At 36.1% G+C, this 16323-nt stretch overlaps 1 protein-coding gene across 1 annotated transcript; it reads left to right on the top strand.

The window, feature by feature from the left end:
• Window positions 1-2216: 2216 nt before the first annotated feature.
• On the top strand, window positions 2217-13460 carry LOC311268499 (nuclear GTPase SLIP-GC-like). Its single transcript, XM_084372179.1, has 22 exons — window positions 2217-2290; window positions 2844-2922; window positions 4012-4114; window positions 4263-4310; window positions 4438-4471; window positions 4810-4843; window positions 5003-5095; window positions 7033-7123; window positions 8412-8628; window positions 8777-9004; window positions 9275-9481; window positions 9609-9784; window positions 10269-10362; window positions 10453-10540; window positions 10696-10817; window positions 11201-11374; window positions 11469-11626; window positions 11806-11923; window positions 12473-12581; window positions 12694-12827; window positions 13039-13120; window positions 13289-13460. The coding sequence occupies exons 2-22, from the start codon at window positions 2856-2858 to the stop codon at window positions 13345-13347; spliced, it is 2436 nt and encodes an 811-aa protein (XP_084228305.1). The 5' UTR covers window positions 2217-2290; window positions 2844-2855; the 3' UTR covers window positions 13348-13460.
• Window positions 13461-16323: the final 2863 nt, after the last annotated feature.

The following is a 16323-nucleotide window of genomic DNA, read 5'->3' as shown; positions in this document are numbered from 1 at the left end:
TTCTCCCGTCGTAGACTGTTGTGCTACAACTTCAGGAAGGGTCGTGACAGAAATGCGCAATGTGAAGCTTTTTTAAATCTCAAACACCAGAGCCGTCCCTTCAACCATCGCTGCTTAAAGTCCCTATTGTCATTCAAGTGTCACTGCTTGAAATGTTGTTTTTTTTTTTTTTTTTTTTAAAAAAAAAGCTTTTAGTTTGCTTCTTTACATGTAGCGGCAGGTTGATGGTGTTTACAATGCGTTTCATTCATGATCAATTTTCTCAGCAAAAAAAGTATAAAAGTATCTATAGAATTTTCTGGCCAGTAACGTCACTGTTTTGCTTTGATCTCACTGCTCTCATAACATTTCAGCCGCAGTAGAGTTTGTTTTCAGCAAAAAGTCTGTAAAAAAACACAGAACCTGTTCAGCACCAAACAATGAACAGACACAGTTAACAAGCAGCTGGAAAACATTAAAGTTTATTTATTGATTTGTATTTGATTCCATTTCATTCTATGTAAATTTTCCAGATTTTATTTAATTACAGTCTCTATTTGATTTCCCCATGTAAAGTACTGTTATAGTGGTTTATTTTCTTTCTTTGATGAGCCTTCAACAACCTTAAATAAATAAACGCTAACCTTAGCATATACAGGCTTGTAGAAACCAAACACCGTGACACCAAGAAAGAACCCTTGACGCCCTCTACACAATGTAGCTTGTAACGCCCGCCAATGTAATAATGTCCACAAACGTAATAAACCACAAACGTAATAAAAATCTGCAGCATTTAATGTAATAAACCCACAAATGTAATACATTTTCCACAAACGTAATAGCCGCTGCCTACTACAAACGTAACACGCGATTTCCCACAAATGTAATAGGCCTAACTATTACGTTTGTGGGGAAGTGAAAATCTACAATAACTTCCCACAAATGTAATAATACAATGAATAATGGTCGTTGTGGTTGTTGTTTGTTTGCCTATACACCTACTAATACTACTGACTGTGGGTGCAAAATCCAGCTGCTGAAATTGGTTTAGTAACGTTAGGTCAGAGGGTTTTCCCCCAAACACCTGTTAATTGACAGCGCTGAATAAAGTTTATTGACAGAGGAGACAGATTGTGGTTGACAGAGGGAGATAGCTAGCTTGAAAGAAAATAATTTCTGTGAGGAAAACATCGCCTGACATTTAAATTTGAATTCCCATTTGCAATAAAAATCTGAAGAAATCTGGATGTATTGCTCATGTGTAAACACAACACTTATCAGTGTGGGGGGGATCCGTTGCGTGATAGCGGAGCGGAGAGTCAGCAGCTGGATTTTGCACCCATGGTCAGTAGTATAATAAGGTGTATAGGCAAACAAACAAACAACAACCACAACGACCATTATTCATTGTATTTTTACATTTGTGGGAAGTTATTGTAATAAAGATTTTCAAGTCCCCGCAAACGTAATTACATTTGTGGGAAATCGCGTGTTACGTTTGTAAGCAGCGGGTATTAGCCTACGTTTGTGGAAAATGTATTACATTTGTGGGTTTATTACATTAAATGCTGCAGATTTTTATTACGTGTGTGGTTTATTACGTTTGTGGACATTATTACATTGGCAGGCGTTACATAGCTTATTCTTAAAATCTGTAGGCTATGCGAAGGGTTTAGATTCAGAATACAAGACGATGATACATCTCCCAACATTCATTTTTAACCTAGACTCCTGTTAGCGCAGTCTTCAGACACATAGTCAGATAAATAGAACTTACAGTAACTGATTCTTCTCTGTGATAAAAAGTTCTGATCAATGAACTGCCCAGGCTCTGTTTGGTTACAGCCAGCTCGTATTGCTTTCTGAACCAATCTTGTTTATGCAAATGATATAGCTGCTTTGAATAAAATAAACTCATCTAGGACATACAAAAGTTTAAAATATAGAAAACACTATTCACTACTTCACCACCACCAAAAACAACCAGCAGGAGTCCCCAGTGCACCAATAATTAGACAACCCTCTTCTCTTCATCCTTTTAACAGAGGTGGAAAAGTAACTACGTACTCTAGCACAGTACTTAAGTACAGTCTTGAGGTACTTGGAGATTACAATTTCCTTTTTATGTTACTTTGTACTTAAACTCCACTCCATTAACACCTCTGTATTTGAATTGATCTTGCCGAACCTGCTTCATGGGCAGAGAGGACAGAACATTGGTGATGGGTGGAGACGATATAAAAGGAAGAGCTCACAGTACATCAAGCACAGGAGGAGTCGTGTTCCTGCATGAAGGAGGAACAGACTTAATGTAAGTACACTAACATCAATGCATTACATTCAAAACTGAGTATGTTACTGAGAGTTAAACTAAAGTTAAACATTAGGATAATATGTAAGAAACTTAGTGTGGTATTTTGTCACTATTTTGTAGTAATGGCCATGTAGCTAATTAATGTAATATAGATTTTCTATGAATACATAATGTTGCTACTTTAAGTATCCTTTTTTATAAATCTTCACTCTGTAAAGCTCAGCCCCTTTATTTCCTTTATAGCAAAGCTTTTATAGTGGTAGGAGGTAGTGGAGAGTAAAACAAAAACACATTTTAAAATGCTTTCAGTTCAGCAGGTGTTTTCAATTGTGATAGAATGACATCATTAAACATCTGTGAATTGTTCTTTTTATTAAATATGGAAATATGTAACAGCATTACAAAATTGGCTTTTTGATGTCTTTACTTGTGAACCATATAGTATTATGGTGAAATTAATTTAAAAATGGTCTTTTGGTTAAACTTGTCTCTTTTCACTCAGAATATCAACCACTGATGATTGCTTGTATTATGATTGTTTACCTTCTAGTTGCTGTTGATCATGGATGATTTTGTCCGTAACAAATTAACTGAATGGGACCTCAGCGAATATATCCAAAAATTTGAAGGTAAAGTATTTCAGTGCTTCTTTGTTGGGCACAGATATTATTGTATTGGTGCTGGCTCAGAACTGGCATAACACGACATGTATGACACAGAGCAGCATATGTTAGGAGCAAAGTTTTAAAATCCTTTATTTAAAACTAACAGAGGTTGAAACCAGTTAGGTAAACACAAAGGCAAACTTAGCCAGGTATGAGATAATGAAAAAAAAGTCCCAGAATCAGGGAGGGGTTCAGGGAAGCAGGATGAGGAAAACAGGAAACAATGAACACTGGACAATCTGGCAGAGGACAAGTGGAAGTGGGCCAGTATCAGAACTTATTAAATGTTTAATGACTCACTATGTTTCATCCATTTATAACATTTTTGTTTCGTGAGGAGCATACATGGACTACAACTTTCATTCTTGTTTTACAACCCTGTGTTGTATAAATGTAAATAAATGAGCCTCGTATGTTGCACTGAGGTAATCAGGAGGAATGAGGAGTAAATGGGTGGAGCAGGTCAGGTGATGAAACTGGCGGGAGCAGTGTTTAGAGAAGGCAGGAGGGTGTGGCTGGGTCTGTGGTGAGGGGAAAAAACAGGCAGAATATGTGACAGTTGTGACAGTTATACATTATTGATATGACCGACAGATACTGAGACATCTACTACAGACATAAAAAATGCTGAATCATATTTTTGCAGTTTTGACATTTTAAGAAAATGGGAGAGATCAGTGTTAATAAATTCTGGCAATTCTTGTCTGTGTTCAGAGTACAAAACCACTTACAGTAAAGACCTTGTACATTTTCACACAATTAGAAGAGCACTTAACTAACTTGAGAGCAGCACTGTATATACAGTGTATCTATATAGATATATATAGATATATATAGATATATAGATATATATTTACTGTCTGCAATAAAGACTGAAAAGTGACAAATACTTAAAATACAATCAAATATATAAACAATCAGCTCAAACAACAATTCTAATTGTTCTGTGAGGCTGTAGCACTTTTAGAAAATATTAAATTAACAATTTTTATACGACTGTTTCGCCTTTTTTTCTGCATGACTAAGATTCACATTAATATTTTTTGATTACAGATGAAGGCATTGATAAGGAATGTTTTGACTGCCTCAATGATCAAGACATTGCTATCTTGATACCAAAAGTGGGACCAAGGGCCCGATTCAGGACAAGTTTCAAGTTGTTAAAGGTAATGTTCTGAACTAAGATGTTTTACTGTTTGTGGTATTACTTAAAGATAATAAAGATATATGTTATTATCACTGACAGGAGCATCAACAAGTTACTGTATAACATTTTGGTTTGCAACTATTTTGTTTTGTTGTAGGGAGAAGAAAACACAACAAACCAGGAAACAATTGATTCTCCTGCTCAAGTAAGTTGACTACAATCTGATACAATTTTGTATCTTCTAAGGAATTTATCACATTCACACAGGTTGTTTCAATGTCTGCTCAAAATTTTACATGGCCGTCATCTTAGACTGTTATTTATATTTGCAGTTGCAACAGGAGAATGAAGAAGCAGCTGAACCAGGTCAGGTAAAGATCACACTGGATTTCACAGGCATGTAATCAGTGAACGTGCCTCTCCTCCTCTGCTTATGCAACTAAGTTACTGAATTGTCCTGAAACAGTCATTGTTGACTAAAGAAGTGAACTAGTGATCACTTGTTATCCCCTTCCTGGTCTCTGTTTCCCAGCGTTTTGTCAGGCTCATCCCAGATTGGATGAGAGCACAAATACAGATATTGTTGTGTGAATTGTAAAGATTTTTGTTCAAGCCTGAAGACCCATGTTACAAGGAAAAGGCCTGTGTGGATATCATTTCATGGTCAAATCATTTAAAGAGTCAACATTCTTGTTCATTCTCAGGTTTCGCCGTCCACCAGTGGCACAAAGGATAAAGGTCAGATACACATTATCTTATTGATTACATGAAGAGTTCATGTTGATGTGTTAAAGGTAGCAATATCTTTCAGCTTTGAGTAAACCAGATTTTAATATCGTGAGAGGAACATTTAACAATTTTTTACTTTTAAAGTTTTTAATTTAATTTTAAAAAAAGGAAAGAGAAAGCTGGATCTTCAGCGCGAGTCCAGCAAATGGCATTCACCACCTTTTAAACGCCAACGTGACAGTGGACTGGGATCATACACAGGTATTTAAATCACTTTCTAAACAATTAAATCATACTATATGGTAAAACCTGTTATGTAATGGAATAATTTACCATCTGTTTCTATATCTTGGCCACAGAAAATACTTCTGATCAGAACACCTCAAACAGTTAAACCATACAGTTTATGAACGCCCTGAATGTATATTTAACTGCATGTATTTAACAATGTTATGTAGTCTTCTTTTTTTACTGCATGATGTTTTCAACCCAGACAACCTCGTATCCTGTGGTCAGTGGCCACAGTATGAGCCTGATGATACTAAGGTAGGGGTGTCAAACATACGGCCCGTGGGCGGGATGACTTTGCGAAGTGTAATAATTACAGAGACTATTTCAACTGCAGTTTTTCAATAAAAGTAACTGCTATTTCAAATTTGCACTGTCACTGACACTGTCAAGCAAGCAAACTGTTCATGCTGGAGCTGTCGGTAAAACATGTCTGGAGCTGGATGTGTATTTTTTTTAAAGCGTGCCCGATGCACTCGCACTCTGGCTTGAAGGATTGAAATAAGTGAGTGTGTTTAGTGCCACTATGAAAGCGAAGTGAAAGAGGATGTGGTCTGTGCCACATCCTCTTGAATTAGACCGGAGTTAACAGCAGCGGTTTCAGATCTCTGGTGAACTTGAGACAGATTCACTCTGACATTTTTTGCTCGCCATTCACAGTCAAGGCTTCTGCACGTCAACATCCAACTTGAAATAATTGATCTGCAGTATAATTCAGACAAGAAGGACACATTTTCCTCGGTGGACTTGGACACGATTTATCAATATCTTTTGCCAGGGTACCCCAAATTGACAGCCCTTGCTGTGCTACATGTTTTGGACTACCTACCTTTGTAAACAAGTTTTCTCTGTACTGAGCATCAATAAAACAAAGCTGCGCTCAAGGCTCACACACAAGCACTCATATGGCATCCTGAAATTGGCTGCTACTCAGGATTTGACACCTGATATTGATGCACTTGTGAAGGCTAAAAGATGCCAAGTTTCAGGAGCAAATTAAACAGCGAGTAACCCTACTTAATGTAAAAAGCTGCTTCAGACACTTTTGCACCCTGAAGAATATAGTTCTGTGAAAATGAATACTTACTGTGGAAATATTTAAAGACACTGAACATTATGCAACATAATGTCGGTCAGCAGCTTCAGTACAAAATAGTTTGATTTGATGGAACGGAAATGGTTCATGCATTGCCACAACTTTTATGTTTTTTTTCATTGTATGCATTTACAAGGCAGGGGGATAACTCAACCCTCTTCTTTAATAGTTCCCACTTTAGTTTGTATGGTGTGTTGTGTCAGTTCAGGTGGTCAGGATTACTAGACAGATGTGGAAATTAATGTAAATTTAAAATAATTTCTAGATCTTGACAAGTTGTATTGATCACAAAGTAAAAAATGATATTGTTCAGTTCCAGATACCTGTGACTAAATGTGTTGTGCCTTTGTAGATACACTGTGATCTGTAAGTTGTAATGCACATGTATAAACGATTAATCGAGGCATAATATTGTTGAAATTGCCCTTTCAGGTTGTTAATGTTTTGTAAAAAGATTGTTCATTAAATGTGAACATTTTCAGAATGAACTTGTAGTTTTTTCCACTAAAACAAAGGGAAACAATTTAAGTTATTTATTGGTTATTATGCTATGTTATTACTAGGTTGGCCCACTTGAGATCAAATTGGGCTGCATGTGGCCCCTGAACCAAAATGAGTTTGACACCCCGCTCTAGGCTGATAAAACAGAATTTTTAAAAAAAGGCCTGTTGCTACCTATTCCTATTTATGGGCCATCTACGCTCACCCTTTACATTATTTTTCTCCTTTTTTGTATTGTAATGTACATTACTGCTTACTGGATACACATGGTTTGTTGTTTCTGATGAATAGTTCTTTATTTGCGTTCTTACAGAAGAAATCATACTGTGTGATGTGAAAAGCATCATGAGGTGTGTCCAACTGAGGCTACTTAACCAAGACAGCAACATCAATAATTTCCTGAGGTAAGTATTAAGTTTATTAAGATTTATATATTTAACATTCCTTGTTGTATGAGCCTGGTTCTACTTTTGGCACATTTCAGCTCTGCATGCTTTCAGCAACAGAAACCATTCAAATATGAAAACATTCAGCTCTTTCAGGAACAGTGTGTTTATATTCACTATCATACCTCTTGCACTTTTCAAAAGAATAAGCTATTTTCCAACAAAATTTTACCATAGAGAATGAATGAGAGGCACATGATCACTAGGTTTGTGGTTCAAATCCTGCCTCTGGCTACTACTACAACCTTTACTATGACTACTGCATCTACTGCTGCTACTAATAGCCTACTGGTACTATTACTACTACTAGTGCTACTGCAACTGCTGTTGCTACCACTGATACTGGTACTACTACAATTTCTACTACTACTGCCAATACAAGTACTGCTAAACTACTAGTACTGTTGCTGCTCCTTGGCAGAGTGGGTAAAGCACATGGCTAATGATCCCATGGTCAAGGATTTGATTCCTCATCTCCTCACTATAAGAAAACAATACAAACATATATGGATGATTGATCCAACCTGTAGCAGTATCTGCATGATTTTGTAAAGTTTGTAAGTACTGAGGCCTGCCACATTAAGAAGCCACAGTATCTCAGCTCACTGCAAATCTGCACTACATTGAGATTTTCTGGTACTAGACGTTTTTCGTATGATTACACCCTTCACTGAGTGTTCTCAGTAAAATGTCCTTGTAACTGTGGATTTCTTACTGAGAGCAAACATTTTCTGTGGGAGTGAAGCAGTTTGACTTGGTTATCTTTGGCTGTCAGCCACTGTATCCAGAAGCAGTGAAGGTGGTGGCTTTTAGTTGGACTACACTCCCCTGCTAAGACAGTTTGCTGTCGAACATTCACAAACACTTTTGTTCAAGTGTGTGAAAGCGAAACTCATTATAAAAGCACAGTGAGGGTTTGCCACCCTTGGGAGAAAATATTATATTCATATGCATTAAACTTATTTAAGTCTTTTCCCTCTCCTTTAGCTGTCATTTCGTCTCCACCAAATCCTGAAGAAAAAAAAATGTCCACCACCTACTAACAGCTGCATACAAGTAGTCATTAGAAATATTGTTAATAGAAAAAAATGATTATAGCTGCTTTAAAATATGCTTGAGTAGGCCGGTGTGAAGATGGATGTCTTCCAGATTTTAACACATTCCTTTAGTGTCTATGTATTTCCTTGATCAATTGATGAATTAACAAATATTTAAACTAAACTTTAACTTAAATCTGTTGCAACAGGGAAAAAATCAGTGACTTGGAGACAGACAAGAAGGAGCAGGTTGGTGTCTTTGGTAAAACTGGGGCTGGAAAGAGCTCTTTGATAAATGCTGTCATTGGAGAGAAGAACCTTCTGCCTTCAGGAAGCATCAGTGCATGTACCTCAGTCATGATTAAAGTGGAGGCTAACATGAAGAGCCCAAAGTATGAGGCGGACATTGAGTTCATCACAAAAGAGGTAAAAATAGCTTATATTAGTAATAAGTTTAGATTTACTTGAAACTAGTTGGAAAATTATGATATAGCTGCAAAAACCTATATTAGCGCAGATATTATTGTTGGTACATGCCATTAAACCGAGTTAAACACAATCATTTATATTTTAGGAGTGGAAAGAGGAGTTGTGGTCCTTGTTAAATTTCCTTGGGGATAATGCAGATCAGGGAAATGATCAGGACAAAGAGGAAGATAATCGTGACTTTGATGAAAAGCTGTCAGCAGTGTATGGAGAAGAATGGAGAAACAAACCCCCTGAAGACCTCATGGATAACAAATATTTCAAAGAAATTCCAGAATTTCTGCAATCCAAGAGGAAGATTTTGACATGTGAATCAGTGAGTAAGATAAAATATTATGTACATGGCTTATCTCATATCGCCATGTTGATGATGTTCTTGGAACATCATAATTAATGTTGCTCCAGGATCATCATTTAAACTCCAACTACAAAGCCCATGTTTGCAATGAGCTGTTGTGGAAAATGGGTTAAAGGTGCACTACGCAGTTTTGGAGAATAAATCTTACCAGTACCAGTACACACAGTAAGGAATTTGTCTACCAGTATATAAATTCATTTATATAACTGCTTCCATTATTTGTTGCAGGCTAAAGAGCTGTCTGCAAAATGTGTCAAATACACAAAAAATGACTCAAAAGACGGAGATGGTAAAGAAAGAAAGAGATGGTATTGGCCACTAGTGAAGTGTGTGACTGTCAGGGTGCCGAATAATGATCTTCTCCAGCATGTCACAATTGTGGATCTTCCTGGAACTAGTGACCAGAACAAGAGCAGAGATGAAATGTGGAAATCGGTAATTTAATTGCATGACTGCTGTTTAATGTGCATTACTGTGTCATCAGGAAACCTGTTACATCATATTATTACAAAGCACTGATAAAATACCTTTTCATAGTTACCTTGGGATTATTCTCCTTCAGGTTGTTGGAAGTTGTTCCATTGTGTGGATTGTGACTGAAATTAAAAAAGCAGCAGCAGGGACAGAAACCTTGGAGATCCTGAAAAGCACCAGCAGCATCATGGGAAATGGTGGCGAGTGTCAGCAGATTCATTTTATCTGCACCAAGTCGGATAATATTGAAGATTCGGAACGTCAGTAAGTGATTTAGCAAACCAGTAGATATTTAAATACTGTATGACATCCAAATTAGACAGTGACACCCAGGAAACCATGACCTCAAAACTAGTAAACGCAAGCAAATGCAATACATATAATATCAGGGATATGACCCAGTTCTGGGGTCACAGTTTGGGCCGTTTCTGGTGCAACAGGGAAACCAAAGAAGGTGTAGAATTAGTAGTATAGTAGAAAATAACATTTCAATCATCATCATTCACTTTGAAAAATATAAGATTCAACAGTTGCTCATTAGTTCTGTTTGATTCTTACTGTGACAAATAGTGCAGTTCAATGTTAAATTAAAGTGTTACCGCTTAAGATATGAATGATAGAAACATTAGTTACAGGCACAGGTTTACAAAAAGATCATTTTGACTTTTTTTTATTTTTGAAAGAACATTGTATGCAAAAAAACTTTATATTGTACGAGGTTCCTCTTCATATAAATCTTTTCTTACAGTCCAGCAGCTGGTGTCCGTACGCTCATATTTAAAAAAAACATGAAAGCCAAGGAAGAAGTGATCAAAGAATACAAGAAACTAAACAAGGTTAAGGTGAGTTTTATGGACAGACAGAAAATCTAACCAAAGATTGTCTACAACTGCAAGTCGCCTTAAAACCCTTCAATTTTGTTTGTTTTTCAGAAACATTTCAGTGATGACTGTTTCAAAGTGTTCACAGTGAGCTCCAAAGAGTTTCTCAAGAAAAAACTTCTAACACCAGATGAAACTGGTAGGAGAAGTCTCCATATATGAACACTTTGTGGACAGAAATTGTACAGCTCAAATACATACAGTATATACAGAAATGACTAATTGGATTATGACAAATGTAAGTGTTAAACATAAGTACATGTGATGCAAACTGCATTTTTTTTATTTTTACAGAAATACCCAAACTCCAGGAATTTCTGAAGGATCTCAATGACCGTCACTCAGAGACATTCAACTATGTGTCTGGAGCTTATGGGATTCTCTCTCTGATTCAAAGGGCCCACAGCAGAAACGTGGTAAGATAAATTACTTTTCTTCAATTGTCTTAATTGTCATTAATATTGACAGAAAATATTCAGAGCAACTCAGTAAGCTTCTGTAAACTAGGCTTAAATTTTATGAAAACGTGGTAAATTCAAATAACAGACTTCTGTATTGATTAAGTTTTAATAATAATGAAATATTGTAATGGAAGAAATTCTAGCCAAGTTAGTTACATAGTTATTTTCCTGATATTTTGTTTGAGAGGCTGCATTATCACAGTAAGGCTGGTCATACCGTGAGCAACAGAATTTCAGAAATAAATAAGCTATATCAAACAATGTATGAAAATAAACACCAATCACTGAAGCATTATGGTTTAATTTCTTTAAATACTAAATGTGTTGTTTGAGTTCAGGCTGGCAATACAGCAGATGTGTGCACGGAGCTTGAAGAAAAAATAAGTCATGAACTTGAAAAAGTCAAAAGACCCATGGATGAGGCTTACATGGCTTTTGAAAAATGCCTGAGTGAGGCGGTTGAAAAATCAAAAAGCTCATGTGACAACGTCTTAAAGTCCCTCTTACAACCTGTACGTATTTCAAACATTATTAAATCAAAATTGATTTTGGTCTTTATATGAATATGTTAATTGTCTTTTCATTTTTTCTGTTTCATTGTTTCAGGGAGGGGTATCAGATCGTGCTTTTCACAAGACATTGAAGAATGTGGTTGAGAACGGTGGCGTCCACAAACCAAAAAACAGGAAACCAATAAACTTCAATGTCAAGTTAGCTTCATACCTGACTGACAGCATTGATGAGGAATTCAAGAAGACCTTCCTGTAAGAAATGAACTAATAAGGGTATATAACACTGTGTAGAATGTACATAATTAAGAGATTCTTCAAATTACAGTTAATATAAATGATGTCAGAAAATACATATGTACAAATGTCATTACTGAAATACAAACTTGTCAGTGCTTCTTTCATGAAACGTACAATTTGTTGACATGTTTCAGAAATGAGAGAAAATGTGGAGCATTCAATGGGGTCATCAATACGTTTTCCCTTGACACGGAGGGGCTGATTCAAAAGTACAACGATGTCGAACTGCAACTGATATTTCTCAAGACAGAGGTACAATATGAAAACAATACCATCCTATTCATTAGTCCATTGTCAAGCCGTTTGTCCATGGAAAACATCCATCTAACTATCATCTATTCACTGCATTGCTGTGTAAGTTACACAGAATTGGACACTGAGAATAAACGATGTACATGGACCAACTCCAGATCTTAGCCAGTGCCTTGGTCATGGGCACTGACTTGAGAATAAACCAAATGAAAACCAGAGTGCAGAGAACATGCAAACTTGGCAGAGAAAGGCCCTGCCCCAGTGGGAACCTTCTTGCTGTAAGGCGACAGTGCTAGCAGATAAAACACATTGACTGCCAAAGGTCCTGCTATGAAAGTAAGATTAAATACATTAAAATCAATAATCTATCTATAGTGCTGACAAAGATCTGTCCACAGACAGAAACACCTGCCAAAATACTTAATCGCTTCTGTCGTAGTTCCCATAACAATAGGTGTCCCCAGGAACACATTTTGCTATGATGACACATTCTACAAGTTGAAAACTTTAAAAAAGAATATGTTGCCTTGTATTGTTTTTTTCTCTAAGGAAGAAAAAATTAAGACTGTACTCAACAAAACCATCCGGGAGTACAAGAAAACAGTCTACAACAGTCTGACAACAACAATCGAGGAAAACATGCAGGGCTGCTATCAAAGTAAGTAAAGATAGAAGATCATGACATATACAACCTGGTAGTATAATAATACACATGTACATTATTATCATAGTGCAGAAAATGTAGTTGACATTTTTCTGTTTTATTGCAGAAGCAGCAGGATTTAGAGGAAAGGACTCACTGAAACATATGAGGGACACTATCAAGCAGCATGTACATTCTTCAAAGAACAGCATGTTTGAGCAGGCTAAAGATGTAATGTTGGGCCAGCTGAGAGACCTGAAGGTTTGTGACAGTCTATCAAGTCCAATGATGATCAAGTCAAACATGTTGTGCAGCTCATCTTTATTTTCATCCACGATTCTAGGTCATCTTTTTGTTTTTTGCTCAATCTGAACACAAATGTAGACAGTCAAATCACACAGGATTCAGTTTAATATTGAACACTGTTTTACAGTGTGAGTGATAACTAATAAAGTTTCTGATGCTGAATTAGGTTTTCATCCTGGAGAGACTGAAGCAAACGATGCAGAAATCAATCGAGCTGTCACTCAAGACAGATGATGACTCACTCCCAGGTAAAGGAGATGTATCAAAGTAAAAAAGAAAAAAAAGACTAAATGTAAATACTGTAAATGTTTATTGAAATTAATGTAATGTAATGAAATTAAGACATTTCCAATAGTGTTATTGATAGTGCATTTATTGTGAACAAAATGCTTTGTTTTTCCTTTCATTTCATTTAGATTTCACAGTGGATCTTGCACAAGTGAAAAAACACTACAATGACTTGAACAAAATCTAAAAAGAAGAAACTCCACAGATTTGGTAAAACTTTTGTTAAAATGTTCACATGATGCGCGATTAATTTCTAACCTGTTTTAAATAATGCTAACAATGTATTTACTTACAGTAGCAGCTGATTACTGTTCAATGTCACAGTCTTGCTGTTAGTCCCTCTGGTGGATGTCTCAGGTTTGGCCTGACTACCAACCAAAGGTCCCTGCAGACCTGCTGATTTGAGATGTGAGGCCTCTGAGATTTGGTCTCAACCATTTTTGTTTAATTGTTATCCCTGTTCTCTTTGCTTTGGTATGTTCGTGAGTTAACTTGTTGTTAATTACAATCAGTTTTCCTGAATAGGACATTTTCACTTTTTATTGATTAAAGAACAGAGGCAGACAGAAAATGTGTGTGTTTCGCAGCAAAGTTCCCTAGTCAGATCTAAACCAGGGACATTGTACGGGTCCCAGCCCCCAAGCCATTATGATGCAGTGACATTTTGTTTTTCATTTTTTCTCCTTCTTGAGTATATCTTATGTTATTGATTCATTTTTTTATTTTTTGAGTTTAGTAGTTAAGTTTTAGTTGAGTTTAATGGTTGATTGGGATCAATGCACTGCATTTTAAATGATACTTTATTTATGGGTGTCTTTATTAAACCGTTAATCGTGATTACAAGCTATAGGTTGGATATGACATGGACATCAGGCTTTTCAAACAAATGATCTTGAATTACCATTTTGTCTTAATGCTAAATAATTTTTCTGTGCGTTCATATATGAGAAATAGAGAGAACTAGATGATAGTGATAAACCAGTTGATTGTTTTGTTTCTGATTTTAAATGCATAAATGTACAGACAGGTGACAAAGGAAAACCTGAATGAATGAGTGGAGATACATGACAAATGCAGATGCTTTCATACAGGACTCGAGGGGTCATTGATGTTTTTATGTGTGAGAAAATTATCTTTTGGTGACAATTATTAAATCGTCACCAATCTTTTCAGATTTTGTATACTGTTCAATAAAGTTCTCTTCTGAGTGAAAATGCCACTGGTTGTTTTTGGCTTCTTTGTCATTAATGTTGTCATTAAAGCAACCAAAAGCTGTTCAAGGTTCTGCCTGACATTTATTTTCATTGTTTTTGGTCTTCATGTTGTAAACGAAGAGAAAGAAATCTGCACAGTCCTGATGCTGTTCATCTTCAAAACTTCTTTCAGGGCAACGATGTTCAGCTGTTTTTCTGCCAATAATTAATCTACATGTCTAAACAGGTTCAGTAGAGGCGTGTTGTTATTCATTTTGGATTAATGGTAACTGCAGGTATTTGTTCATGTTTGGTCATGTTAGCAAACTGCAACTTATTGATGCAAGAAAATTGAACATGTTGACTCATAGATGACCCATAAATAGGGATGGGCATCAAGAGGACTTTTTTAAATTCTGCTTTTTCAGCCTAGAGTTTCATCAACACTCTTATCAGTTCCTTTTTTTATTTCTGTGCTAGAAAAAGACTAAATAAATAAAATAGAAGTTCCTTTATAAACCAGAGATAAAGAAAAGTGTGATTGCTAAGAGGAAGAACAATAATATCAGTGACATGATATCAGGCAACCACTTTATACAACAGTTAAACACTCTGTGTTTAACAGGTGTGGATCTGGTATTCTTCCTCTTCAGGATAAATAGTTTTCATCCTTTTGCATGGCTTTGTCTGTTTTCAGTGTGTGCAAGTTATGAGTGATGTGTACACAGGGTAGGAACAATTTTCATAAAGAAATGACTTTACTGAAAAAAGTTAAGCTTTCTGACAGGTCCAGAAGTGTGATTTGCAAAACATAATAATAACACAATACAACACAGTAACACAATAATTCCATATGAAAGTGGTCAAATAAAAAAAAACACTGTAAACTCCATCTCTAGCTGTATATAAGCCATATCTAACCTGTTTATTGATGCCTTTATCATATCCGTACGGTCTTTCATTGACCAACAGATCAAGAGAAGAGCCCAAACAAAATACCTGTTGTTTTAAGACTATCTTTCCATGCTGAGGTTTATAACTACTCTGATCAGTTCTTGTGTTAAAAAGTGACTCACCTCGTATGCCCTATGGGTTATTTCCACCTCAGGATAAATGTTTTGCATTCTATTTGCATGAGTTTGTCTGTTTTGTGGGTGTGCTACAGTAATGACACTGCTACAGATACAATGCACCAGCAAGTTACAAAGTATGAGTACACATTATATTAACTATTTAAGCACACAAATGGCCTTAGAAAGAAAAGGTCTAGAGCAAAAGTGAAAAAACACTACAATTACTTGAAGGAAAAAGAAGAAACTCCACAGATTTGGTAAAACTTTTGTTAAAATGTTCACATGATGTGCTGATTCTAACCTGTTTAAATAATGCTACACATGTTCAAAAGTACAAAGATGTAAAATATATCAAAATATTTTGCAGGTATTCATGTTAACAAAGCATCACTGACTGATGCAAGAAAATGGAACATGTAGCCATGAATAGGGTTGAGAATCATTAGCGTTGTTTTAAGACTATTTTTCTATGCTGAGGTTTATAACTTCTCTGATGAGTTCCTGTGTGATGACTGTGGCTGAAGGGGTGAGCATTCAGGTTAGATCATCCTCAGGATAAACGATCAGATCACAAAGTGTTTTGAAACACCTTGTGTTTAAAGGTGACTCACCTCGCATGCCCTATGGGTTCTTTCCACTTCAGGATAAATGTTTTTGCACCAGCAAGTTACAAAGTATGAGTACACATTATATAAACTATTTAAACACACAAATGGCCTTAAAAAGAAAACGTCTAGAGTGCTCAAGAATTTCAAACAAAATGTGATGAAGGTGCTCTTTGGTAGGGAGTACTGAAGTTCAAAAAGAGAAAAAATAACCAAGGCACTCTGGCAAAAAGGTTAAAAAGCCTTTATTGAGATGGCGAATAAAGAACTATGAAATAGTCGTCTCAATAAA

This window comes from Pagrus pagrus, assembly GCF_965226575.1.
Source record: "Pagrus pagrus genome assembly, chromosome: 13".
Lineage (NCBI taxonomy): Eukaryota > Metazoa > Chordata > Actinopteri > Spariformes > Sparidae > Pagrus > Pagrus pagrus.
This window is presented reverse-complemented; position numbering and strand designations above follow the sequence as displayed.

Bases quoted from the DNA above. Each gene is read 5' to 3' on its own strand.
- LOC311268499 (XM_084372179.1), top strand. From the start codon at position 2,856: ATGGATGATTTTGTCCGTAACAAATTAACTGAATGGGACCTCAGCGAA. The intron at 2,923-4,011 runs GTAAAGTATTTC...TTTTGATTACAG, and splicing joins ATATATCCAAAAATTTGAAG to ATGAAGGCATTGATAAGGAA. The intron at 12,582-12,693 runs GTAAGTAAAGAT...GTTTTATTGCAG, and splicing joins CATGCAGGGCTGCTATCAAA to AAGCAGCAGGATTTAGAGGA.